The sequence below is a fragment of the Filicampus tigris genome, chromosome 14 (assembly GCF_054856515.1).
Source record: "Filicampus tigris isolate MCC_2025a chromosome 14, RoL_Ftig_1.0, whole genome shotgun sequence".
In the NCBI taxonomy this organism is placed as follows: Eukaryota; Metazoa; Chordata; class Actinopteri; order Syngnathiformes; family Syngnathidae; genus Filicampus; species Filicampus tigris.
Genome location: NC_141230.1, coordinates 5,165,595 through 5,191,048, shown reverse-complemented (window position 1 = coordinate 5,191,048; position 25,454 = coordinate 5,165,595). Strand labels below are relative to the sequence as shown.

The window sequence follows — 25,454 nt, the reverse complement described above, 5'->3', positions numbered from 1 at the left end:
AAATAAAGTAATTCGGATAAAGTCATTCCTAACGCTTTAGGACTTCAGTGAATCACAGTGAAAGCCATGATCCACAAATTGAAAAAACATGGAACAGTGGTGAACCTAACCCAGGAGGGGCCAGCCGACAGAAACTACTCGAATAAAACAGCAATGATTAATCCAGGTCATCACAAACGAATCCAGGACAATGTCTAAAGAACGTCTGGCCTCCCTTGCCTCAGTTAGGTCAGCGTTCATGGCATGAGGAAGAGAGAAGTTTCAAGCCAAAAAACACTGCTGACCAAAAAACAACATAAAGGCTTGTCTTACTTTTGCACACACTTGAATGAGTCCCAAGACTTTTGGGAGAATCATAAACGGACTGAAAAAACGAAATCTGAACTTTTTGGATGGCATGTGACTTGTTACATCTGGGGTAAATGTAACAGTATTTCAGAAAAAGAAGAGCATACCAACAGTCAAATATGGTGGTGGTAGTGTGATGGTCTGCGGCTACTTTGCTAATCATGAAATCATGGATGATTTGTTGTGATTGATGGAACCATGAATTCCGCTCTCTATCAGAAATTTCTGAGGGAGAATGTTTGTGACCTCAAGATGAAACGCATTTGGGATCTGTATCACAACAATAATCAAAAAACACAACAGCAAGTCAATTACTGCAATGCTTAAAAAAACCTAAATGAACGTTTTGGAGTGCCGTATTCAAAGTCCAGACTTGAATCTGATTCAAATGCTGTGGAATAACCTTAAAAGGAGAAGTCAACCCAAAAATGCTCTGGGCTCAGGTAACGACCAATCATGGCTTAGCTTCAGAAAACAGGTGAGCCGTGATTGATTGTTACCTGAGCCCTGTTGTGATATCATTTTCAGACGAAAGCAACTGACAAAACGGTTACCCCCTGAGATTGCTAAAAGCGGGTGGAATTTTCTGTTAAGCTCATAATCCAAAAACCCAATAATAATCATAATGCCATGTTTAGACTAGTGAAGGCGCATAGAACATATTGCAAATTATGTTTGAGGTTGACTTCTCTTTAAAAGGCCACTCGTACTCGCATTGCCAGTTATAGAAAAACACTTTATTTCGTTTGCTGTTGCTTCTGAGGGTGGCCCAACAAGTCATTAGGTTTAGGGGGGAAATTACTTTCATACACAACTATGTAGGTTTGGATTAGTTTCTTCCTTAATAAAGAATTTAAGATAAAACTTAAAAACTGAATTTTGTGTTTACTTGTGCCCTCTTTGACTAATGTTTACATTTGTTTGATAATGGGAAACATTTAAGTGTGACAAAAAAAGCACAAAAAAAAAAAAATCTGGAAGGGGCAACATTTTTTTTCATGCCACTGTATGCATTTTTGATGGAGTTGTACCTCAATGAGGTAGAGCACTTGTGAGGGTGAGGGGCCAAAGAAGCGAGAGTCCAGTGAAGGGCTGAGGCTGTTCTCCCCGAGCTTGGCATGGTCTAAACACACAGCACGCAGGTTCTCCACAGTAGTGTTATCTGTAGTAAAAGCAAAAACAAAACACACGCACACACAAGCAGTGTAGCAGTTAAGTTTTATGCTTCCCTCAACTAAAAAGGCATCCTAATAATCAAAGCACATCAGAACAAGTACCTGGAGGCATGAGTTTCATGAGAACTCTAGCTCCATCTCTAAGTAGGGGCATGTTGAGTTGGCAGCCCAGGTCAGCTACCTGCCACAGGAAGGAGATGTAGCGTAGGTGCAGCGACATGATCTGCAAAACGGGAACAGTTACTAAGAGATGCATGTCATTCAAACATCAACTTTTAAAAAGTGACCATGCACAAACTCACCACACCAGGAAGACAGCTCTCTACTTCGGGGTTGGGCCCATCACCATAGTGGTTGCCGTGGTTACCAGGTGAACCAGTGGAAGAGTCGGACGAGCTGTCCGGGCTGGAGGGCATGTTGGTGCTAACCTGAGTTAGCTTGGCCGTGATCAGCTAAATAAAGATAACAAAATTACTAGGATACTCGATCCCCGATTCGATCAGAGGATGCAGCAATATGTCAATTTAAAACTTATATATTTACTCTACAGTCGACTTCCGCTATAGTGAAAATGCACTGGAAAAAAAAAATTCGAACCTCCAAAATGTTTCTTGCCGTGTGGCTGCACAACACACACGGTATGTTCAAAATTCTAATACGGGTGATTTTTTTCTAGTCACGTGTGGAGTCTCAAGAGTTTGAAAGTCGGCCGACAATTTTAAAATCCTGCTGTGTGAACCAGGCTTTAGACCCACTTCAACCTCTGAAAATATCACAAAACAATTAGCCTTTCCATTGGTGACTTAAAAGAGCAAGAAATTAGCAGCCTATGTGCAGATTTGGTGCAGTTTCTGTCACATCTGTTTCCTTTCATAAGTTCACCAAGATATTCTAAAACAGGAGTGTCGAACTCCGGCCCTACAGGGGGCGCTGTCCTGCCTGTTTTCCATCTCTTCCTGCTCCAACACACCTGTTTCAAATGATCAGCTCAACAGCAGGTTCTGCAGGAGCCTGATCTTGATCTCGATCGCTTGAAACAGGTGTGTTGGACGAGGAAACCTCTAAGACATGCAGGAGGGCGGCCCCCGAGGACTGGAGATTGACACCCTTGCTCTAAAACAATGCGTTCCGAGAGGTTTCTTGTAAGATGAATTGTTCATAGGTAGGTTACCAGCTACGTCAAGTACCCTACGCCTACTACTTTTTGGCTCATGTTAGAAGCTGGCTGTGTTGTACAAGTTTCAGTGACAACAAGCTGCAATTATTATTTTGTCCTACATTATTTGTTCACTTTTTATCTGGCGTGTATGTGACCAAGTAGCACATTCTCGAAGCGACTCTGGGGTAGCAGTACAGATTCACCACTATCTACGCAAACTCTATTGACTTTATATGTAATTCTAAGCATGTATGTACTTTATGCGTCGCGATAATAGCGCAACTCACGTTCGACAAAACTGCATTATAGCTTGTATTTGCATTTAGCAAACGTTTTGTGCGTTTCTCAAAAATGAAGTTATAGCCATGCTTGTTCAAACAACACACCTCCCATCTGGTTGCATCCATTATTGGCTGAATGTGCATGGCCGGAAGTTCACGTAACTTACACTGAGTGATGAATGCTAGCTTGAATTAAAGATGTTGTTAAAATTAAATTAGACGCATATTGTTGCTAGTTCTTTTATTGACGTAAACAAAATGATTTTCTGACTTTTTACCAGTAAAAAAAAAAATAAAGAAATAAAACAAGACACGAATGCTATTATTTTGTCATTGGATGGATGAGAGTGCAGAGGCGGAACCTCCGGATCCCAGCGCAAAGGCTTTCGGCTTAAAAGACACCCGACAAGGCTAAAAACAAATTAGCTTTCGGGCTTGCATATACAGTATGGGAGCGGCCCCGGAGTAAACGAGGTTGTCTGTCGTCATGTCTTATTTCACGGATCTGATCAATGACGTCATTGATAGATTACACAAATGGTGACGTTATCAACCCGCAATGTTGTGTGGGTCCAGTCTGCCTCAATTTATGCATTTTTGCTTCATTTCTCCTTAATATTTAACATTCTCCAATACATTTTATTCACCACCACAGAAGCCGCAGCATATTTCATTGTAGTTTTTTTGCAAGAATACATTGTACGTGCCAGCACTATCTCTGATTTATACTGCGTTTGTGGAATAAGGATTAAATGGAATAATTAATTAACATACCGGCAGCGCCATTTTGGAAGAAAACTTCATTCAGTTTGAGACCGAAATAGGTGAAGTAATATCACAATTACTGTAGTCGGTAGCCTTTGATTTGAGTAAGCATTCAAAAAAGATTGTAGAGAGAGAAAAGGAAAAACAAACAAAAAAACAACTTTTTTTATTAAGTGCACTTTGTTGCAAAAGGATCGGTGGGAAAAGGAAGCTACTTATTAGCCACAATTCAAATTTCTGACTGATTATGTTCATATTGAAATAATTTTTGTGACATTTTTGTTCATTGTGTCCTGTGTCCCAGAAAAGCCTCATAATACAAATTAAAATAATTAAATTAAATTTTTAAAAAAATGTGAAAGTTACCGTTTTGTCTTTCAAATTAAGCTGTCCAATCAGCTTCCTGTCGTCAGCAGGGTCGACAACCTCCCCTCCGATAAAAAGCTCTATCTTGGTATGCGCGGCATTCGCTTTGATGCGGTTTAGGATGCCGCGGCGCACTGAACCAATTGTGTCGTTGGTGTGTGACCAGATATCCAGGTCATCCACCTGGCGCCCCTGGTTCGGGAAGCGCACGATTAACGTGATGTGCTTTCCCCGGAACGCCCTGAAAGAGAAATCAAAACATTTAGGAATGGAGTCTCACAAAAAATAAGGCACACTCAAAAATTCTGGGAGAGCTGAGGCTTGTTATTTCCACCTCGACATGGGCAGGATGGTCCTCTCTTCATGGTAGTCACTGTCACATTCATTGATGTACTCCTTAAGCACAGTGAGAACTCGCACCATGCGGATTGCTTCCTGGCGGGCACAGTTGATGCTATCTTTGTCTCCATCCAACACGCACAGGGTATCGTAGGACGCCTTCAGGCGGTCAAAACATGACTGGATAAAATCTTCATGAATTTCCACCTGTGAGCAAATCAACTTGTCAAGTACAGGAGTACATTGCAGAAGATAACTAGATGACCTCTAACGTGAAACTTGCAGGTTTGGAGTTTTATCATGTACCTGGTTGACTTGTAATTTTGGTCCAAGATTGGTGTAGATCTCTTTCAACAGGTCTATGGCTCTGCTGGCGATGTCATCGCTTCCTTGAATTACCACCTGAGACAAAATCAAAAACATGGCAAATATTATGATGTCTTCTTCAAAGGAGGGATGACTATCCCCAGACACAACTCAAGGACAACTACACTGAACTGTCATAACAACGTATAACAACTAGGGGTATAATGGTACACGTGGGTGTATTAATAAGTTTCGGTATGGCATGTTCGGTTCGGTCCACTTGCATTCGGTTTGGTCCACTTATCAGAGCGAGCGTACGCACGGACGCTATTGACTGTTGCTTGCGGGAGAGGAGGGTGGTGGCACAAAAGAGAGCCAGAAAAGAGCCAGAGCTCGAAGGTCCCCCCCGTACACTTTGGTCTCCTGTTTGGGAACATTCTGGCTCTCCTGTTAAAATCGCCGGTACGGAAAGGTGTGTGGATAAGTCCGTAAGTTGTGTGCCGACATTGCTACATGAAATCGGCGGCTATGACGTCTAACATGCACGGCATCATCCGACTGTGAATGTTTCTTAGACGAGGAAGCAAGCAGTCTTTTTAGCCCAAAACGTCGAACTTAAATAGCGAGATTTATCATATTTTAGCATCTTGCAGAAACACGTCGTCAGACGTAGTTTAATTATCACGTTTTTATTAATCCAAGTACAACTGCTCGCGCTCTTCTTTCTCCACTGCTCCACTCGCTTGCCATACGATGCATTCATGAATCTTGGAAACATCACAACTCAGCAACAGACAAATCCGACCACAACACAGATAACCCAATTCGCTACAATATGCTGTTGAACATTCGAAGATTTCAATGCCTAAAAAGTGTATATAATTTCATAGACTTTATAGAAGTTATCGTATTTTATTTCATTATAAAAAGAGTTTTAATATAGTTAACAATAATTGTAACAGTTATTGTACGTATTTTTTTTTATCACAAAAAGTGTATACATGTACTGTATGACAACTTGGCTTTAACTTGAATACTTAGATGTGTCATAGGCTATGGCTGCTTAGTGTTTAAAGATTTCAGTGTCTTAATTTACAAAATGAAGAGATCTTTATTGTTAGTGTATTTTTTTATTCTGGTGTAATTTCTTAGAATATAACCCGAATGGTTCGCTTTTATTTATTCCCCCCCCCCCCCAAAAAAAAGTACCATTTACTTGTCATCTTTTCAAAATAAACATATTTTAAAAAAAATAATCTGTTTTTTGTACCGAAAATATACCGAACCGAAGTTTCCAAGAAACCGAACCGAAATGTGATTTAGCGTACCGTTACACCCCTAATAACAACAGTATATCCCGTCAGCATTGTTGCAGATGGTGCAATAATGCTGGTAAGTCACATGTCTGCCATAGTAAAGTCTGAGAAAAGAGGCAGTAATGGTTCAGCAGGTCAAACTAACATTGAAACTTAGTAAAATAACAATCGGTCATTACATTGCCAATGTCGTAGATATCCACACGGAGAATCAACAACATACAGCATCGGTATAAAGCTGATGATGCTTTTGCAAATTTTGTAGTCATTGTTACAATTCTACGTCATCAAGCGCTAAAATTAGGCAGTAAATCTGCCATGAAACTCTTACCATAGTAGCATTTTTTTTTTTTGGTGCCTGTCTGTTTCCCCAAATATATTTGTGTGTGTGTGCAAATGCGTGAATGAGAGAAATTAACTTTGTGGGTTGTCGCTTAATGAAGTTTACTCCATTGATTTGCATTAGTTTACAGGCACATCTGCCACATGACAGACACGCTGACATACCCACAACAATGATCCAACCCACTCATGGCAGTGTTTATGCTAGCACATTTATAATCGCATATCATTTTTTTTTGTGTCATACCAGTCTACCAAGGGTGTATTACTTTATTATCTCCCCAATTCAATGTCAAACCCACATGAAGTTTTGAGTTAATAGTTGACCAGCTATATAATATAATACTTGAAATTTGGACATCGCAGCGTTAAGAGACACACAGGCCTCAGTGGAGCGGTGCACTTGATATGGTGGACCTTTATCATTGATGGAGACACACTGTTTTCAATTATGTGGCCTTGAGTTTAGTTTTTCAATTGCGAAAAGCAGATTCTGTGGCTCTACCATGAGACGTGTGGAAAAAGGGTTTTAATGTATGTTTGTATCATTCTAACTATCACCTTAGACCAGGGGTTACCAAGTCCGGTCCTCAAGGGCACCTATCCTGCATGTTTTCCATCTCTCCCTGCTGCAACACACCTGTTTAAAATGATCTGTATCGTTATCAGGCTTCTGAAAAGCTTGCTGATGAGCTGATCATTTCAATCAGGTGTGTTGCAGCTGGGAGGGATGGAAAACATGCAGGATAGGTGCTCTTGACGACCGTACTTTGTGACCCCTGCCTTAGACCCATATATGCCAAGAAATCATACTAGCAAAGACTTGGAAGAAAAACACAAAATAAACACTTCTCACCCTCCAGAGGTAGTCTAGGCCTATGAGTTCCAGGTCATCCATCATGTAGGCTCTACGTTTGGCCACCAGTTTCCCCTCCCTGCAGTTGACAGCCTTAAAGAACCTCTCGAAGCACTTCATGCCATTCTCTGTCAAAAGAGATGGGTCCAGCTGCAGGACATTATTCTCAAAGAAGTCCTTGTTGATGTCTGGGTCCAGGTCAGGTTCATCTCCCATAAGTTTGGAGTACCTTCAATGTGAGATTTGGGATGTGTTATGATACACTTTTGCGTGGAGGACACACAAATCCAGGATCAAAATGAATGGTACCATTTGAAGCAGGCCTCGCGGTCACAGAGAAAGACTGCAGTCTCCGCCAGACACTTCCAAATCTGCTTGGCTTGTGGGGCACAGAGCCACAACTGGCCATCTTTAAGAAGGAACCTGGCAAGAAAAAAAAACATGTGATCGTTAGTGGCAATTGGAAGTAACATGATCTTTGCTATCATTTGACTACCTTTGTACATCAGAGTCATTTAGTACCTCAGGAAGTTAAGTCGTTCTTGCACTTCCTGGACATGGCTGTAGCGGCTTCCCGGTCGGACTATCTGAGGGTCAAACTCTGCTTGTTCTTCTGCGATTTAAAAAAATAAATAAAAAACTCACAAATGATGTCTGATTATTCCACTTTCAATATTTTACTTATCTCTCCAATGTATACCTTTGGAGAACTGCCGCATTGTCTCCATGTAAGCCGACAGGTTCTCAGCCACAAGCGTAACCAGAGAATGGTTGTTTTGCAGCTGGTTGATAAGGTCATGGCGGTAAAACACGTGTGGATTCCTCTGAGTTTGACTAAAAAGTCAATAAGAAGAAGAATCAGGGATATAGAAGAGAACAGAGGCAGGGAAAAAATATCGAGCAATGAAGCGAGAAAGACTGAAAATTCAATGGCGAGGAGGATGCAAACGATCGACTCATTTCTCATTGGTAGTCATCTGCAGCATAGAGCAAGAAGATTTCGAAGCATTTATGTGTAACAATACAGAAAATGTGTAAAAAATGCCATATCAATGGTTGTGATTTCCTGACTTGCACCCCTGGAAAAAAAACAATAACAACTGAGAACCATGTGCAGTGCACGTATACCAGCGTAATGACGCCACCCATTCACACCGAGTTTCACACATACTGAAAAAACATTTGTGGGTTTGGAAGCCAGTGACTTGCCTGCCGCCAAGCCAAACAATGCAGTTGAAGTATATTGTAGCGATGTTGAAGCCTCACACTTTCTAGCATGCTATGATTAAGTCTGGTGGCTGGCGAGTCCTCGGGTCCCCGCAGCAGGTGCAGGGCTAAAGGCTTATTTATACTCCGGCGAGCGACGTCCACGAACACGTCACTGCGACAATGCTACGCGCAGTTTGCCTTTATATTCACATGCAACTAGTGTGACGGTATACGTGGGTGTATTAATATGTTTCGGTATGGCAAGTTCGGTTCGGTCCACTTGCGTACCGTTTCTGATCAGTTTTTATGAGCGCGGGATTAGGCGTGAGTAGGCGTGTTTTCACGTAGCGTACCGTTACACCCCTATGCGCAACCCACACGGGTTGTTTTGAAAATGTGTTTTCAGTTTCACTTCAAGTCGGGGGGTGTCGCTATGGCTGATACTGATGAGGACCTAGATGATGCATTTAATTGTAGTGCGAAATCAATCAGGAAGGTGGCGGCGAAGGTGGTACGTGCGCACGGAGGCCTCTTTACATACACATACGTGACATAACAACCACACTGCTGCCAGACTAGTTTGTTTCGCAGCAGCAACAAGTTGTGTGGTGTATCCTCTCCTCCGTGGTGACATAAATTGAGCCGGGGAAAGTGTACATCATCGCAACATGTGACATAATTGACCAATCACGAGAGAGAGTGCGCGAGGCGTCGTATACACAGCAACAATTCCTGACGTGTGCGCAGCATGTGTTGCAGACCTGTCGCACAGCACTACGCGTCGGTCACGTGATGCAATGCAGCAGTTGTCGCCGATGTGGAGTGGGAGTATAAGAAACTTTAAGAGGAAGAATACCAGTGACGCACGCCCTTTCATCTGTACGAGGAGCACGGCCAGCGGCTCCCGCCTCTGCCCGACGCCGAAACGTAGGGCTGCACGATATTGGAAAAACATGCGAAATGGTTGTTGAATGTAGCAATATATAAATATTAGTGATATTTATCATGTCCCTAAAGAAATTACATTTTTATTATCGAATGCATTTTTTTTTTTCAATACAGCAAAATAAGCAAGCTCAATGTATTCTTAGATAATGATAATTACCCTAGAAAATGTTCAACTATTGGATGGTGATACAGTTAAGTCCGCGTCTGACTGGTCACATTCAGATAAAAGCATAAAATTGCATAAGAAACTTATTGCACGTCTTTGCGATATGCATATTGAATGGGCCTTTATTCAATAGGTATTTTTTTTCTATATATTGTGCAGCCCTACCGAAAAGTCACCCTTTCCCCACAGAATCAAATCATGATGGAAGGTGCACGGCTTTACCATTGGTACAGTACAGTGTTGTCACAATACCAACATTTTGACTTCGATACAATACCTGTGTAAAGTACCCCAATACTGTTTAACTTCATTCCTTATGTTATTAATTAAAAAATAACTTAGCTTTGCACTGTGTATTTTGTAATAACTTGTATTATTCATACTGTATTAAATTGTAAAATGTTATACCTCTATTTTTAGTCACTTTTATATCCAAAAACTAGATATTTTCTTTATTGTTATGTAAATAAATATTACCACAAAAAAACTGAACCGAAGTACAGAAAACTGGTATCATTGAGTAATGGCATCGATTCTCAGCTTACGAGAATCGTAACTGAATCTGTTCAAATGTGAAAGGTACCCATCTCTACTCATCCCTATTTGTTCTGTGAATCTACATTCTTTGCTGTTTCACTGCATTATCTCAAAAAAGCAAATCCCCACATACTCACGCTTAAGCATTTGCAATTCTTTTTGGGGGAGAAACTATCCCTTGTTTTTTTGCTGGAAATACCAGCTATTCACCGTTTTTGTGCTCAGACCTATGCAATAAATAACTTTGGAATATTGGTGGTGTCGTAAAAGGAAATTAATTGATCATTGTTTTCCCATCTGTGTTTTAGACCAGTTTCATTGGTGGTCTTTGAATGCGCCTCATTAGGTCAAAACTGAAACTCAAAGTACGTTTCTACTTATTTTTTTTTTTTCCAGAATATGTTCTGGCCCTCTAGTTGAAATACGGAATTCTGATTAATATTGCGTTTGTGGAATATAAATTGAGCAGCAAAATGCACCCACTTTTAGCCATCAGGGCTAAAAAGACCAATCATGGCTCACCTGTTTTCTGAAGCTGAGACAATGACCAGTAATGAAATTTGACTGATCATTATTTGAGCCCTGAGCAACTTCGATGTCATCTTCACTTGACAGAAGTGACAAAATGGCCGCCCCTTGAGCTAGCTAAAAATGGGAGAATTTCTCCTATTCCACAAATCCAATATTAAATCAGAATGCCGTGTTTTGACTAGTGTGCCTGCATAGAACATATTCTGGAAAAAAAAATGTTTGGGTTGACTTGACCGCTTTAAATGCTAAACGGTGACTTACAGTTTGGTTCGAGTGTTAATGTATATATTTGTTTGCCCATGTGTGATGAAACATCAATTTTGTTTTGTTTTAAATCAATTTCTCGGTCTCTTAGCCAATGAAATGCATCAGAACATACACGTGACGGTATTGTGACCCCTCGGAGGATGTCAGAATTTTTTCGTGCCGTAATGGCGGACGAAGAGGGAGCTCTGAAATAAGTAACAGCAGTGATATAGACGACACGCTTGTGGACTTTGATCCAGTGGAACCGGTCGAACGTGATATATGGTTGGTTTGTAGACAATGACGATAGACTGCTTTGTAACATAATAGAGAATGCTAATTACCAGTCAATTATTTTCTTTATAAAAAAATAGTGCTTCTCTTGCACTGACACTTTATTTGCATATTTTTGATTGAAACAGTAAATAATAAACTCAGGCTAGAGTGAAAGCCACGCCTAAGATATCAAATTATTTTTGATTTCTCTGCTATAGGGGCCGAGATATTTATTTTGTAGGTGTTGAATTTCTGAGAAAATTTCAGGTTTTAGAGGGTGATTCTATAGAGTTTGGTTTTGGGGAGATATTGAGCCAGGTGCTTTAGGGTTAAACTCAGTTTCACTTGACAATGCAGAACGTCTGTAAAATTGTTAAAACATGCATTTGTATATATAAAAGCCTCCACCTCATCTCCAATTGCGTAAATAAAAACTATATGCGGGAACAGGGCACTAATCAACAATGCAAAAACAGTGACACAAATATTAAACGCATGATTCCAGACAACTCCAAAACTCTGACACTGAATAACATTGAATCTCCAAAAAAAAAAAAAAAATGAAGCGAGCTCATGCTGAGATCCTGAACACTGCTACAAATGCAAAAATTGTTTCAACATTATCGTATTACGCTGAAACCTGTGTTATGCTGTGGCAGATAGATGACTATCATTATATGGCTGTGACAAACAGTGAAATAAATTGGTAAAAGGCAAGAAGAAACACCGCTGATATTTACATGCTGGACAAGGGGTGTGGAGCTCCATCTCAAATCACCTTGCGTCATTCTGTCTCAAGATTTTTAGATTTTGGGTGTTTGTTATGATGCATGTGGTTATACTGTGCAAAGGGTCGGTGTAAAATTAGCCTAACTAAGTCACAAGTGTATACTTCTTTCATGTTGTAAAATGTGTTTTTTGGCAGACAAACCTTTGTCGATTGGAATAAAAGTAGTGGTACCTCAAGTTACGAACTTTATTCGTTCCATGGCCTTTTGTAACTCGAAACATTCGTAATTCAAGGTAACTTTTACCACAGAAAATGGTAATTTTTAAAGTACAGACACATATACATACACATACATAGACACACATACAGTGGTACGGAAAGTATTCAGACCCCTTGAAATGTTTCACTTTGTATCATTGCAGCCATGTGCCAAAATCAAAAAAGTTCATTTGATTTCACATTAATGTAGACTCAGCACCCCATCTTAACAGCAAAAAAAAAAAAAAAAGGAGACATTTTTGCAAATTTATCTAGGAAGAAAAACAAGTATAAGTATTCAAACCCTGATGCATTTTATTGAGTAGAAGCACCCTTTTGAGCTAGTACAGCCATGAGCCTTCTTTGGAATGATGATACAGGTTTTTCACACCTGAATTTGGGGATCCGCTGCCATTCTTCCTTGTATATGCTCTGAAGTTCTGTCAGGTTGGATGAACATCCATTTTCAGGTCATGTTCAATTGGGTTTAGGTCAGGTCTCTGGCTGGGCCAGTCAAAAACGGTCAGAGTTGTTCTGAAGTCACTCCTTTGTTATTTTAGCTGTGTGCTTCGGGTCATTGTCCGGTTGAAAGGTGAACCTTCGGCCCAGTCTGAGGTCCTGAGCACTCTGGAAGAGGTTTTCCTCGAGGATCTCTGTACTTGGCCGCATTCATTTTTTCCTTCAATTGCATTGTCTTTGCTAATCACGTCCAATCAGTTTAATCAAACAGCTGGATTCGAATAAAGTAGCACAACCATCTTAAAGGGGCGGTGGGGCCCCCCCAAGTCCATTTTATATATTTTTTGATCAGGAAAATGAAAAGAATTGTCATTTTCCATTTTATCAATAAATTTGGGAGAAATTAGGAAATAAGTGACTCCATGAATAACGCCCCTTGTTAATGAGGATAATGCCCACTACCGTTTTATTCTTGTTCGGTCAGAGTCACTGGAGGAACCGATTACAAATTCTCCATTGGAAATTATTGTACTTTCATTGCTTATAACGTCCAAAAACGGTGATCAATTGGCACCAAAATTTATGTGGACATCCTTATTAATGACCACTTCAACATATCAAAATGATTAACCTCTCCGTGGCCGATTTATATAAGAATGAGGAAATGTGGAAGTGAGCAGACCTAAAAATAAATAGATAAAAAAAAAACACTGCTTCTTTGCTGATCACAGTTAGGACGGGCGAGGCATTTAACACCAGTCAAGATATTTACATAGACTGAAGTGAGAATGAGTGGACCTGCACATTTATTTGGATGACAAATGCCCTTAGTTTTTCGACTGACAACACGCCGTCCAATGGAACGTAACGGCCGAAACTGCACGTTCCAATGCGGCCACACTCGGCTGTGCAGTCAGCCTCCTCGCTGGAACTTTTTGTTTGCTGAACATTGACGCTTGTTCGATGAGGTCTTACCTTACTCTGACGCCAAGGGGTCTGAATACTTGCTGTACCCACACATATACATCAATCCCCCCCCCCCCCCCTTTTTCGCATTTTAAATTGGGTGGGTGAAAATACAGTAGAATATGAAAAAGAGAAAATATACTTCGCTATGAAGAAATAGCACACTAAACAAACAGGTGCTTATTGCGATTAGGTTTAGAGAACAGCAGCTCCTTCATTGAAAAAGAGTCTTGTTTCAAAATAATCTTTTTCAGATGTTTTTTTTTTTTTTTAAATCTTATTTTCAATTAATTTTTTTCTTATCTTTTTTGCCACAGTAATCAGAAATTTAGGTGGCCACAAGAAGCGTGTGTAAATGGAACTTGTGAACACAAGTGTCTCAAAGCTCAGATGACTGATGAAAAGAAAGTTAAACTGCTGTAGTGAGTATGAATATTATTCATGTTCAGGGTTTTGCTCCTTATATTTAAAGTTTAAATGCCTGTGTATTGTCCTTGCTCAGACTTATGGACTTCGCCTGAGCTAGACCGGGAACTAAACTCTGGAGGCATGATGCAAGACGTCCTGATAGTTGTTTGTAGCTTTCAATATAAAAACTTGAAATCACTGTTTGGCAGAGTAAAAACTGCACACATTGATTTGAAGTGATCCATTTTCCTTTTTATTTCTCAACTGCATACCGAATTTTCCTGACTATAAGTGGCCTTTTTTTTTTTTCCATAGTTTGGCCGGGGGTGCGACTTATACTCCGGAGCAACTTGCGTGAAATTATTAACATTATATTGTATCCCTTTCCTTTTCAAGGTCAGTAAACAATACACCAAACAACCAAAGGAGGGCGTTCTAAGGCTGCAGATAAACCCGCATTACATATTGACTTTACAATGGGCAGAATAACCTGTAGTGCAGAGCTGGGCAGACCTGTATATCATTTCACATAAAGAAACAAAGATAAATCCTTAACGCTATTAAACTGCATGGATAATTTAAACAGTAAAATCCTAATATTTTGTTAAATAAGTAATTATAATAGTATGATAAAAAGGCAATTTGACTATCAATACATCTACTTGCCGTGCCTGTGGTCTTACACACACGTACGGTGCGGAGACAACAAAGAGATAATTACGACCGAATACATAAATATTTTTGGAGACTTGGAAACATTCTACATGGTCGGCGATAAATAACAGACTTATTTAATCGATGTACGACCATTTTGGTGAATTCAAAGTTATCTTACCTTGTAGTGTTGTCCACATTAATTTAGAGAATTTACACTGGCTGAAGCGGGTAGTATAGACCATTGATTCTGGTCAGAGAATAGGGAGGAGACGCAGAATAAACGCACCAAGGCGGAACTAAACTTTGGTTCCCCCCAGTCTTTCTGACATACCTGTTGTAAATTCCTCATTAGTGCTTCGTTTATACAGGCATTGGTTTACTGTTTAACTTGGTGTTTTACACCAGACAAGTTTTCGGGAGGCAGCCAATGGGTCCTTTCTTTAGGTTGATTTATGTCGGGCATATTGTTGGAAAGCTAAGGGGCCCTAACGAGAGACGTTTGGAGTCTGTTAGCCGTTAGCGGCAGATGCGCGCCGTCTTCGTGGTCGTGTACGAGCCGGGATTGAGCGAGTTGTTGAGCTCTGTGGAATGGATTGGAGTGCTATTAAAGTCACGTTGTTCCCTATCACTGTGTCTGGTCAAGCTCTTTGATTCGAGTGACTGTTTGGATGAGGCGCACCAGTGAATCCCCTCAAATTCACATACAGTCCTAACTTTACCGTAACTTTGAATGTAAGCTAAATGTTACCATCGTAGCTCAGTGGAGATGTGTACTAAGCGCACAATTTTATTATTTTGATTTATATGGACACAGTTATCAGCGTTACACGACGGAGGCAACTTGGCTTCCGGGTGGTGGAGGGGGGGCGTTCTGTAATGTAACATTAGCATACTGTTCAGCCTGTTGTCTCTATTTTTATTTTAAATTGTTTGTTATTTAAATTTTAAATGACATGTCTGTTCTTGGTGTTGGATTTTATCAAATAAATTTCCTTAAAAAAATGTGACTTATACTCCAGCGCGACTTGTGTTTTTTTCTACTTTATTATGCATTTTATGGCGACTTATAGTCCGGAAAATACAGTAACTACTTTTTCATGCATGAGCCCCCAACACTTCCTGCTTTACGTTGCTTGCGTCAAAATGAAAGCACGGTTTTCAAAATAAGTCCAAATAAATGAACCAAAACTCATATAAAAGGCAGAATAGCTCTCCAGAAATCACGTGCCTGATCCCTGTGCGCATTTGTTTACGCAGTCATGCTGGCAGTATAGTGGCAGGCAAAGGATTTACAACGGAGAACAGTGATAAAATTAGCATTCATCAGTCAACATTCCATCCAAGTGAATTCATACCTCACTTTGATGAAAATGACAGATACATGCGCAACCTTGGAGAGGTTGGGTATTGCAGTGTTTCCCGGGTGAATGTTTACGGGTGGATTTTGCTGCTTAATTCATATTCCACAAACGCACTATCAATCAGAATGCCGTGTTTCAACTAGTGGGCCTGCTGGGAACATATTCTTGAAAAAAATATGTTTGGGCTGATTTCCACTTGTTGACTTCCCGTTTAAGTCAATTTGAGGTCTACTTAAATGTAAAAAAAAAACAAAAAAAACCCAGCAACTATTGCAATGAGGTACGCAAGGAGCCAAAGAGGGTTAAATAGTGCGAGAAGCACAGCACTGATCCTTCCACTCTTCCATGCTGAGACGCAAAAATAAATAAATAAAAGGGTTGTTCGTAGCGCGAGGTTCCACTGTATCTGTACCATTCTAGATGCATTTCGGGTTTCAAAAATTAAATAGTTAACTCATTCACTACCATTGACGCATTTGTCTTTTCATAGTCCAGACACTCAATCCTAGGAATTTATATTTTTTTCAAACATTAGGGTAAAAGAGGGTTTGAAAACGTCTGGCAGTGAATAAGTTAATATGGTCATTTGAGATGGAACCCAAGAGATAATTGGCAAAAGCGGATAAATGGCAGAATTGTCCATAACATGTCGTAAACATGTCAAAGAGAAAAGGTGAGGTGTTGGCCGGTGGAGAAGCAGGTAGAACCCTTGGTACTGGCACTTACCCCACTAAGTTCATTTGCAAGTTAATTCGCATTTTCTTTCTGAAAAACAACAGGCATGCAGACTACATATTTTCGAGAAGGAACTAGAGGACAAGTATTACAGCTAGGGAGTCTGTCTAACCGACTGGAAGCTCGTTTTTGCTTATACATAAAACATACATAAACATAAATAAATACATACATTAGATGTATGTTGGGCATGAGCTCACCTTAAGTTCTGTGGAGCTTCTCCAAAAAGGCTACAGATTTCTCTGATTTGCTTCAAGGCAGGAATCACCCATTTGTCATTGGTTCGCAGCTCCTCTATAAAACGATCAATCCACTGGATCTTCTGAGTGTCTCTGTCCTATGAAAGTAAAACCAATATTGTCAGTACATATACATACAGTATACATATATATCGCCGCTGTCAGGTGGAAACCTCGTACGTCCAAATTCAATGGTCTGTCCCCACTTCGTAATCTTTAGGCCAATTTAAAGCGGTGAAAATGAAAAATACACTGCTGCTCTTGAACACAATTTATGTTTGAGAAGTGTTGCAGGGGTGTGGCAAAACTATTTCCGTTTTCTCCTTCTGCGGAAGCTGTGTGTTTGGCGTACTTAAATTGCTTGAACTCAAACTTTTGTTTTATAAATTTACTGTTTTTAACCAATTTTTACCATTTTGTTTTTGTAAACTGACAATATTTTTTCAACTTTAATAAAAAGATATGTTAAAACAATTACTTATTCCTGTCCATATAAATTACTGCAAAATCGTTCTCTCTTTTATGCAACATTTTACACCACTAAAGAAAACAAAAACGTACCTGTGAGCAGCTGTAATCTAATATTTTGATGTGAGCGCTAAGAGCTTGGTCCATTATATCTACAGGCACATCGTCACTGTGGGCCAGGTTCCACAGCAGATTGAGGACCTTGTGGGCCATCACGCCGTCCTTGTCATCCTCGGCCAAGCGGCGGATAAGCTCCAGCAGTTTCTCTCGTTGCTTCTTGCTGGCGTTCGTCCAGCTTGCCTGCATGAGAAACAGTTAGTGATTCCATACCAAATCACCCAAGAAACTCTTAATTTAAATGTTAAAACTGGGTGATTTGGCATGGAATGACCCAATAGTTTCGAAACAGCAAATTATTAAACGCCAACTCGCCTTGAAACAGTCAAATAGATGATCAAGCTGCTCAGGTGAGAAATCCCATGCTAGTTTGGCCAGGAGGTCATGGACATTTTTCACAATGGCCTCATGCTTCCCAGCCTGCACGCGGAAGGAGAAAAAAGTTAAAAAATAAATCACCATTAGTGTATACATACAGTGGGCAATGGTGATTTTGGGGACGAGACCAAGCTCTACTAAATTGCTCTTACACTCCGGACTGGCATTTTTATTTTATTTTATTTAAGCGCCACCGTCAAGGCACGATTTGAGAACCCGCGGCCTCTTCGTCCGCCATGTTTGTTTACTTGGGTGTCATGTTTAATCTCTAGGGATTTGGCGAGATTTTCCGTTTGACGTGACAAAATCTGTGAATGAATTGGGTTCGTGTGAGGTGTTTTTATCTTGTCAAACAAAATGAAATGATTTACATTGCTAGCTGGCCAAAACTGGATGGCTAATGTATGTGGCATTTTTAAGATGAAAGACCTTAAACTTTGAACGATGTTTTTTAAGGATGATACAGACTTATTTGTGGAAAACCTCACATTAGACTAAGGACCTGCACACACAGAGCTATTCAGAACACACCGAAGATATAATCAACAATTAACATTGCATTTTAATAAACCTAGGAGGTCCCATTATATTAAATCAGCAGTTTTATCAGAGACAGCATTAGGACAATACAGGTATGCCCACCTGTGCTGCCCAGATGTTGTCGAGATCCTGCATGGTAAGCGCTTTCTCTTTGATAACGAAGCGGAGGATCTTCTCCAGTTTCTCGACATATTGAGGCTGATGCAAACTGTCCCTTAGGACGATGGACAGGATGTGGTTCTGCTGGATCCACTCCTGAGGTACAAAAATAAATCATGTTAAGTCCAGACGACAAAATGGGAGTGCAAAAGTACCGAGCAACTGTGATCACCGCCATGCGCTCTGCAGTCAGCCATTCATCCTCCTCAGGGTTGTGCCGATGAGTGTAGTAGGACACACTGGAGATCACCTTGTTGACTTCATTTAGTGCATTCATTTTGCCATTAAAAGAAGAAATTTGCAATAACCTGGTGAAAGAAATATCTTAAGTTTATACCAGATCCTTTCGGCATGAATGTGTTGATTTTCCATTTCAACGCATTATCCTTACCTAAGAATCATTTTTAACCTAAAAATCTCTAAATTCTTCACAGTCTCCTCTTGCCCTGGTACACGGGATGCAAGACTCTTTAGAGACTTGATTATCATGGACAGTGCGTCGTTTTTGGCTTCATTCTTGGCCTCTTTCTTAAGCTCCTCGTCGGTGAGGTTCTCCAGGAACTGGGGGACCATTTCAATGACGGGGAGGAAGTACTTCTTCACTGTGTGCAAGGTGAGGAACTCATAACACTGGCCAAAAGGCCTGCAATGAAAAAGAAGAAACGGTAACAGTCAGGACAGTAGAAGAGCCAAGTGCAAGCTTGCCAACAAGTTTACTTGATAAGTGCAGCGATGATCTGGACGTTCAGTGCTTCGCCACTCATGAAGCGATCGTGCAACATTTGAAACCCGTTTAACGTGCCAAATTTATTTATTAAGTCCACCAACCAGCCCTGCAATTGACAAAAGAGAAAGAAGACAGGGTCAGGATGTGCTGCGAAACAACTAAACGCAAGATGTTTTGATTCCATAATTTGTACTACTTAGCATTAGCGGTGACATACCTTAGGCGAGCGTGGGTCTGGTGGTCTGGCGAAGAGGTCATCGTCAGCCAACTGCGCTCCGGCGGGGACGGTCTCAGAGGGCCGCGTGCCATTATAGATGTGGAATTTGCAGTGAGGGTTGGTGGCCATGGCCAAAAGCTCTAGTAGTGGGAACCAGTCCTGAGAGAGCTTGGCCACACACAGTTCCACCAAGCGGTGCGTGTTATTGATGATACACCGCTGGAAACACCGATTGTGGTCGAAGGCAAAGAAAGAAAGAAAAACAATTAACACAATCAATAAACAATGCTAATCAAAACATACGGCCCTTCGAGATATTAACTAGGAATGCACGACTACAGACAACCGCGATGTATCCCACTAGGCAACCGCTACTAAGGGCCTTTCACACTGCAAGAAACTTAGCCTTCGGACTAAGAAATTTAGTGAGTCCACACAACAGGGAGTCCAAAATTAAGGTCAAGATAACTTTTAGGGTCCGACAGAGTTTTGTCTAAGGATGGTAGGGTTTTATTTATTCATTTTTTTTAAGATGGCTAAGGAACCACCAAGGAAAGGGCGCGTTCTGCAATCCTATTGAATGACTATTTGCTGCATTATAGTTCAGCCTCCATCCTGTCTATGGCTCATAACAGGATAGTCTGACAAATGACAATGCTCTATTCATGCCGAAGGAAAATTGGTGTAGTCAATTGTAATTTGTATTTTAATACTATCCATCTTGAGCGCTTTAATGTCATCATTGGTTTTGGATAGATTTAGTCCTTTTTCAATACCATCCACATGGGAGTGTAGAGCAGTTACTGCTGTGTCTTCAACCTGTTTTACATAAATGTTCTAAGGACCTCAGCTGCTCTGTCAACAAAACAATCGGGGCCACAGGAAACTTTGGGCCCAGGAACTAATGTAAAAGGAACGAAGGATTCCTGGTAAGAGTGGTTTTCAAGAGCCTAAATTGACTGATACTGCATGGGTAAGCATGAATGTCTGCTTTTACAGGCATTGTAAGGTACTTGGGAACAATTATCAAGGGACACAATATTCCTTTAAATAAGATAGATCAGCAGTGCAAAGGTACTCACATGAATCTCAAACTTCCACCCACTGACTGCCTCATCTGTCAGTATCTTCGTGAAAGAGATAGTCAGACCATCTCGGAAAAACCTCTGACAAGCCTCGCACTTCACATCCAGTCCTGCAGGAACAAAACATGATTTCTGGAATACCACACATACAACTGTTACGAATGTAGGGGTTGTTGCCCATTTCACATTAGAATGATCGCAGTGAGATACAGTGCCATGAAAAATTTGCTCTTTTCTCAAATTCGTACTTTTTTTTTTTGCATAGCTAACCCATTAAGGCCAGGAGCGCATAAACATGTTTCTATCACTAGAGCCGGGAGCGCCGTTGCATCTTTCTACCTTTCGAGACGGGAGAGCGTATACGTCATTTTGTTTCTGTCTTTTTTTTGTATCCAACCCTCAGTCTCTTAGCCAATGAAATGCATCAGAATATACATGTGATGGTGTCGTGAGCCCTTTTTTTCGAGCAGTAATGGTGGACAAAGATTATCGCGGGATAAGCAATGGTAATGGCATAAGTAATGGCAGTGATATAGACGACGCTTGTGGACTTTAAACCAGTGATACCAGTCGAATGTAATACATGGTTAAGATATATGTTTGTAAACAATGATGACAGACTGCTTTATAACAGAATAGAGGATGGTAATTACCAATCCATCCATCCATTTTCCAAACCGCTTATCCTCAAAGGGGCTTGCGGGTTGGGCTGGACGATATGACTGAAAAGTATATCACGATGTAAGTGTTTCATACTGATCAATAAATATTCTTTTTTCCTTTTTTTAAATTATAGAAAATAATGAGCCGGAGAAAAATGAATTTAGGTTATTTTAACATAATACTTAACCTTTAATAATAGGCCAATGTAAGATGGAAGAGTGAAATAAACTGGTGAATATTTTTATAGTTTTAAACAATGCGCTTAGTAGAACTGGGTGATATGTCTGTAAAACTGTCACAAATTCAAAATATTTCCTATCAGTCAATATTGATAATTATTGATTTTGTTTTAAAACCTAAAGGTAACTGTTTTTGTGTACATTTTTGTGCAGCGTAATGTGCAGTTTCTACTCCACCAGTGCATCGACTCATTATTGCCATAGTTCATTCATATTTTACTTGCTTGATTTTAACTTGAGTGCGACGCCGAGGGTCGGATATGGCTAACTGGCGCGAGCATCTCAAGAACTCCTTCACTTGTATGCCACGTCTCCATCCGGAGCTGTTCAATTAGGTTATCATGCATAATATTTTATTGTAGGAGTCGACTGGTCATTTATTTGAACGAATGACGTTACGCTGCTCGCTCATTCGACGCGAGTATGACGCACGGCCGCCGGGCCAGCACGCATGCTCCGTTAGGTTAGCTGCTTCTTTTTCGTCGGTTTAGCAGCGGCTTCTTCGTTGGTTTAGCGGCTTCTTCGTTGGTTTAACTTCTTTGTGTTTGGAGGCCGATGCGCGCTGCCTACATCACGCACCATGCTGCGATTGGGTTTGTTTTCAAAGGTTTTCTTCTCGCACATTTTATCGAAGGCATTTTCTAATAATATCGATCACGTGTCAAGCGCGATACATATATTGAATTATTGGTCCAGCCCTAAGGTCAAACATACAGTGTATGATGAAGATATTCCAAGTGAACCTAAAATGCAGATTTTCAATGTTGATTTTATATAGTAAGGAAAAAGAGAATTCAAAGCTACCTGGCCTTGTGTGAACAAGGGGTGGAAAGCTGAAAGGTATTTTCAATGACCACACCCAAGCCTGATTATTATTCAGACCTGTTCACCCCTCCGCCAAAAAAATAAAAAATAAAAACTGCAAGAGAATGCCATGCTCCCCAAAAATTCAAGAAAAGATTAAAATTAAAAAGTCATTGACATATCAGTCTGGAAAGGGTTACAAAGCAATTCCTAAAATTTTAATGCTGTGGTCAGACCAAACATGAGCCAGCGTTTCTGGCGGTGCGTTTCCATATGTAGCCAATGCAGTTAGCGGGGTAAGGTGCGGTTGCGTGCTGCTGGGCGATGCGAATGAAGCGTTCGAAGCAAAAATTTACTCATTCGCCCGTTACGCCAGGGCTTGCTAACGTGAACTTTTCAAGGCTTTGTGTCACCAATGGCTATTGAAAATGTACTTACGTCACATGCAACAGCAGTACAAGCAAAAACAGACACACACAGCGTGGGGAAGTGCGCAATGGGGAACAACATAATCGTTACAGTCTATGAGACAGAGGGGTAGAGAGGAAGACAGCCAGCTTCCAATAACGGCCAGGACCAAGTCAAAAAGGAGTAGCCTTGGAGGGTGGGCAGCGGGGAAGACTAGCGAAGAAGGAAATCTAGTGAGTGCATCGACTTGTTTACAGGTGTTGGAACTGTCAACACAAGTAATAACTAGTGTTGTTCCGATACCGATACTGGTATCGGGTGGCTTCCCGATACCGCAGTAATACGTATCAGATCGGCGGTACTAACAAATAAAACTGTGATGCCAGTTATCGATACTGGCATCATTATTTGAACGCAACGCACACATTTGAGAGCCTCATGCGGAAGGAAAAGTAGTGTAGTCCCCCCCCCCCAAAAAAAAAGTATGCGAGAGACGCTTAAAAAAATAAAATACAGGTTTTGGAGTGGCCCAGTCAACGTTTGGACAAGTCCAATATCTGATTGAAATGCATTTCATGTATTATTGTAGAAAGGCAATTCATGCTTTAAAACCCTCCAGTGTTCCTCAGTTTAAGCAATTCTAAACAGAAGAGTGGCCCAAAAAATGTGAAGGACTCATTGCCAGTTATAGAAATTGCATCATTACGGTTGTTGCAGCTGAGGGTGGCCCAACCAGGTAGCAAGTACTTTTTCCACACAGGGCCAGGTGACTTTTTCCCTTTTCAACACAAATTTCTTTATAATAATAATAATATGTTCTATGCAGCCCTACTAGTCTAAACTTGATATTCTGATTAATATTGTGTTTGTGGATACGAATTAAGCAGCAAAATCTACCTGCTTTTATCCATCTCAGGGAGCGGCCATTTTGTCTTTGCTGTCGACTGAAAAAAACCTTAACAGTTGCTCAGGGCTCAGGAAACAAAATATCACGGCTCAGCTTCAGAAAACAGAGCCGTGATTGGTCGTTACCCGAGCAACTGTGATGTCATTTTCAGTCGACAGAATGTGACAAAATGTCCGCCCCTGAGATGGTTAAAAACGGGTGGATTTTGCTTAACTCATATTCAACAAACTCAATTGTAATCAGAAGTCCATGTTTAGACTAGCGGGGACGCATACAACATTTTGTAAAGAAAACATTTTATTGTAAAGAAAATTTTGGGATTGACTTTCTCTTTAATAAACAAAATCCCCACTAAAAAACTGCATTTTATGTTTACTTGGGTTACCCTTTCTTGATATTTATATTTGTTTGATGAGCTTAAACAGAGTGCAGGACTGCAAGAAAAACAAATTTTGTAAGAAGGCAAATTCTTCATGGCACTGTACTTCAGACTAGCGGTGGAATTTTATTTTCTACTTTTGAAAATGTGTAGTGTCAGTATCAGCACATATAAAACTATGATTGCGATGCGCATTCCTACCTTTTTTACTGAGGTCTATAGCAGCCTCCAAAAGGACTTCTAACTCTCCTTTTGGCAAAACTGGAACCACCCAACGAGGCCTGGGAAGAAACAGAGCAACAATCATCAAGAAATCTCAGCAGATGCTAAGATAACGGTTCAATGGCTGGATCAAATCTTTTCTGCGTTGTGGGAGGTCATAAAATTCTAGTTCACAAGTCATGAGAATGGATGTGCGAGTATTGATACCAGGTGTGGATATTGGGCTTAATGTATCAGGTACCCATATGCAGGGCTGCAGATAACTGGTACGAAGGTACGCATGCGCAACAGAAATTACTGATACGTGACATCATTTGCGTCACGACGCGCCTTTGCGTACCTGTACACACTTGTGGTGCAACGAATCATCTTTATCCGTGATTTGATACGGATCAAGCATCACGGTTTGGGCCGGGCACAATCCGCAGAATGGTTGGTGAAAAAAAAATGCGCGCGTTCAAGTTAAGGCAACGCGATTAGTCCGCATTCACTTAGCAGCAGAAAAAGTTGAAAACCCTCATGGCTTACATAAGTCGCATGTATGAGAGCGTTTTGCAAACATACTCAACTAACACACCGTCTCTGCAAAGGCCATCTTCAAAATAAAGCTTACCAAATAATACAGTGGTTCATTGATGCTTAATGCAATAGCCTTAGGAGACTTTTACTTTGAAGTTGGCCGGCGTGGTGGCGTAAAAGCTAACTTGACTTCCGTTGACCTCGTTTTCGACGTTTCTCTTACCACAAACATCAACACTACGCCATCGCGAAATCATATTCAGTCTCAAGTCTCCGGCGTTAGTGGCTAGCAGCTGTTATCATTCGCAACAAGTTCCTTGGTTTACTTTTTCTTTTTTTTTTTTTACTTCTTTTTCAATATTGTGGATCTAAATTACTTTGTAATGCACTGTCCATGTTGAAAGGAAAGTGCCTTAAATTGCACTTCAAGGTCTTTTTCATCTTGAACAAAAATAAAATAAAATTAAAAATTTGTCTTCATTTATTTTATAAAAAACACTTTTGCTCATTAAATAATTTAAAGAAAACATTCAGCTTCAAATGTCTGGCAGGATACCTTGTTATTTTATACACTGTTCCACTTACAAAATAAAAATTCATTCTGTTTCCCGTGTGCTGCCACGCGCCAATAACTGCATGCCTC

At 40.5% G+C, this 25,454-nt stretch overlaps 1 protein-coding gene across 7 annotated transcripts in view; it reads right to left on the bottom strand.

Annotated features, from left to right (window-relative positions):
• Positions 1-25,454, bottom strand: part of usp9 (ubiquitin specific peptidase 9) — a 66,713-nt gene that overhangs the window by 20,729 nt on the left and 20,530 nt on the right. For 5 of the 7 annotated variants that reach the window (XM_086050679.1, XM_086050677.1, XM_086050678.1 and 2 more), the window contains exons 4-24: positions 24,272-24,351; positions 20,668-20,780; positions 19,586-19,804; positions 19,359-19,474; positions 19,033-19,284; positions 18,814-18,949; positions 18,585-18,737; positions 17,880-17,984; positions 17,541-17,747; positions 16,941-17,077; positions 16,732-16,770; positions 7,954-8,087; positions 7,776-7,866; positions 7,563-7,676; positions 7,254-7,482; positions 4,740-4,835; positions 4,429-4,640; positions 4,095-4,335; positions 1,826-1,975; positions 1,626-1,746; positions 1,380-1,510 (exon numbers count right to left, since the gene is read on the bottom strand). In XM_086050679.1, coding sequence (XP_085906805.1) covers positions 1,380-1,510; positions 1,626-1,746; positions 1,826-1,975; positions 4,095-4,335; positions 4,429-4,640; positions 4,740-4,835; positions 7,254-7,482; positions 7,563-7,676; positions 7,776-7,866; positions 7,954-8,087; positions 16,732-16,770; positions 16,941-17,077; positions 17,541-17,747; positions 17,880-17,984; positions 18,585-18,737; positions 18,814-18,949; positions 19,033-19,284; positions 19,359-19,474; positions 19,586-19,804; positions 20,668-20,780; positions 24,272-24,351 — 3,076 coding nt within the window. The remainder of the gene's footprint in view (positions 1-1,379; positions 1,511-1,625; positions 1,747-1,825; positions 1,976-4,094; positions 4,336-4,428; positions 4,641-4,739; positions 4,836-7,253; positions 7,483-7,562; positions 7,677-7,775; positions 7,867-7,953; positions 8,088-16,731; positions 16,771-16,940; positions 17,078-17,540; positions 17,748-17,879; positions 17,985-18,584; positions 18,738-18,813; positions 18,950-19,032; positions 19,285-19,358; positions 19,475-19,585; positions 19,805-20,667; positions 20,781-24,271; positions 24,352-25,454) is intronic. The other 2 variants (XM_086050681.1, XM_086050682.1) reach the window with 1 other exon arrangement.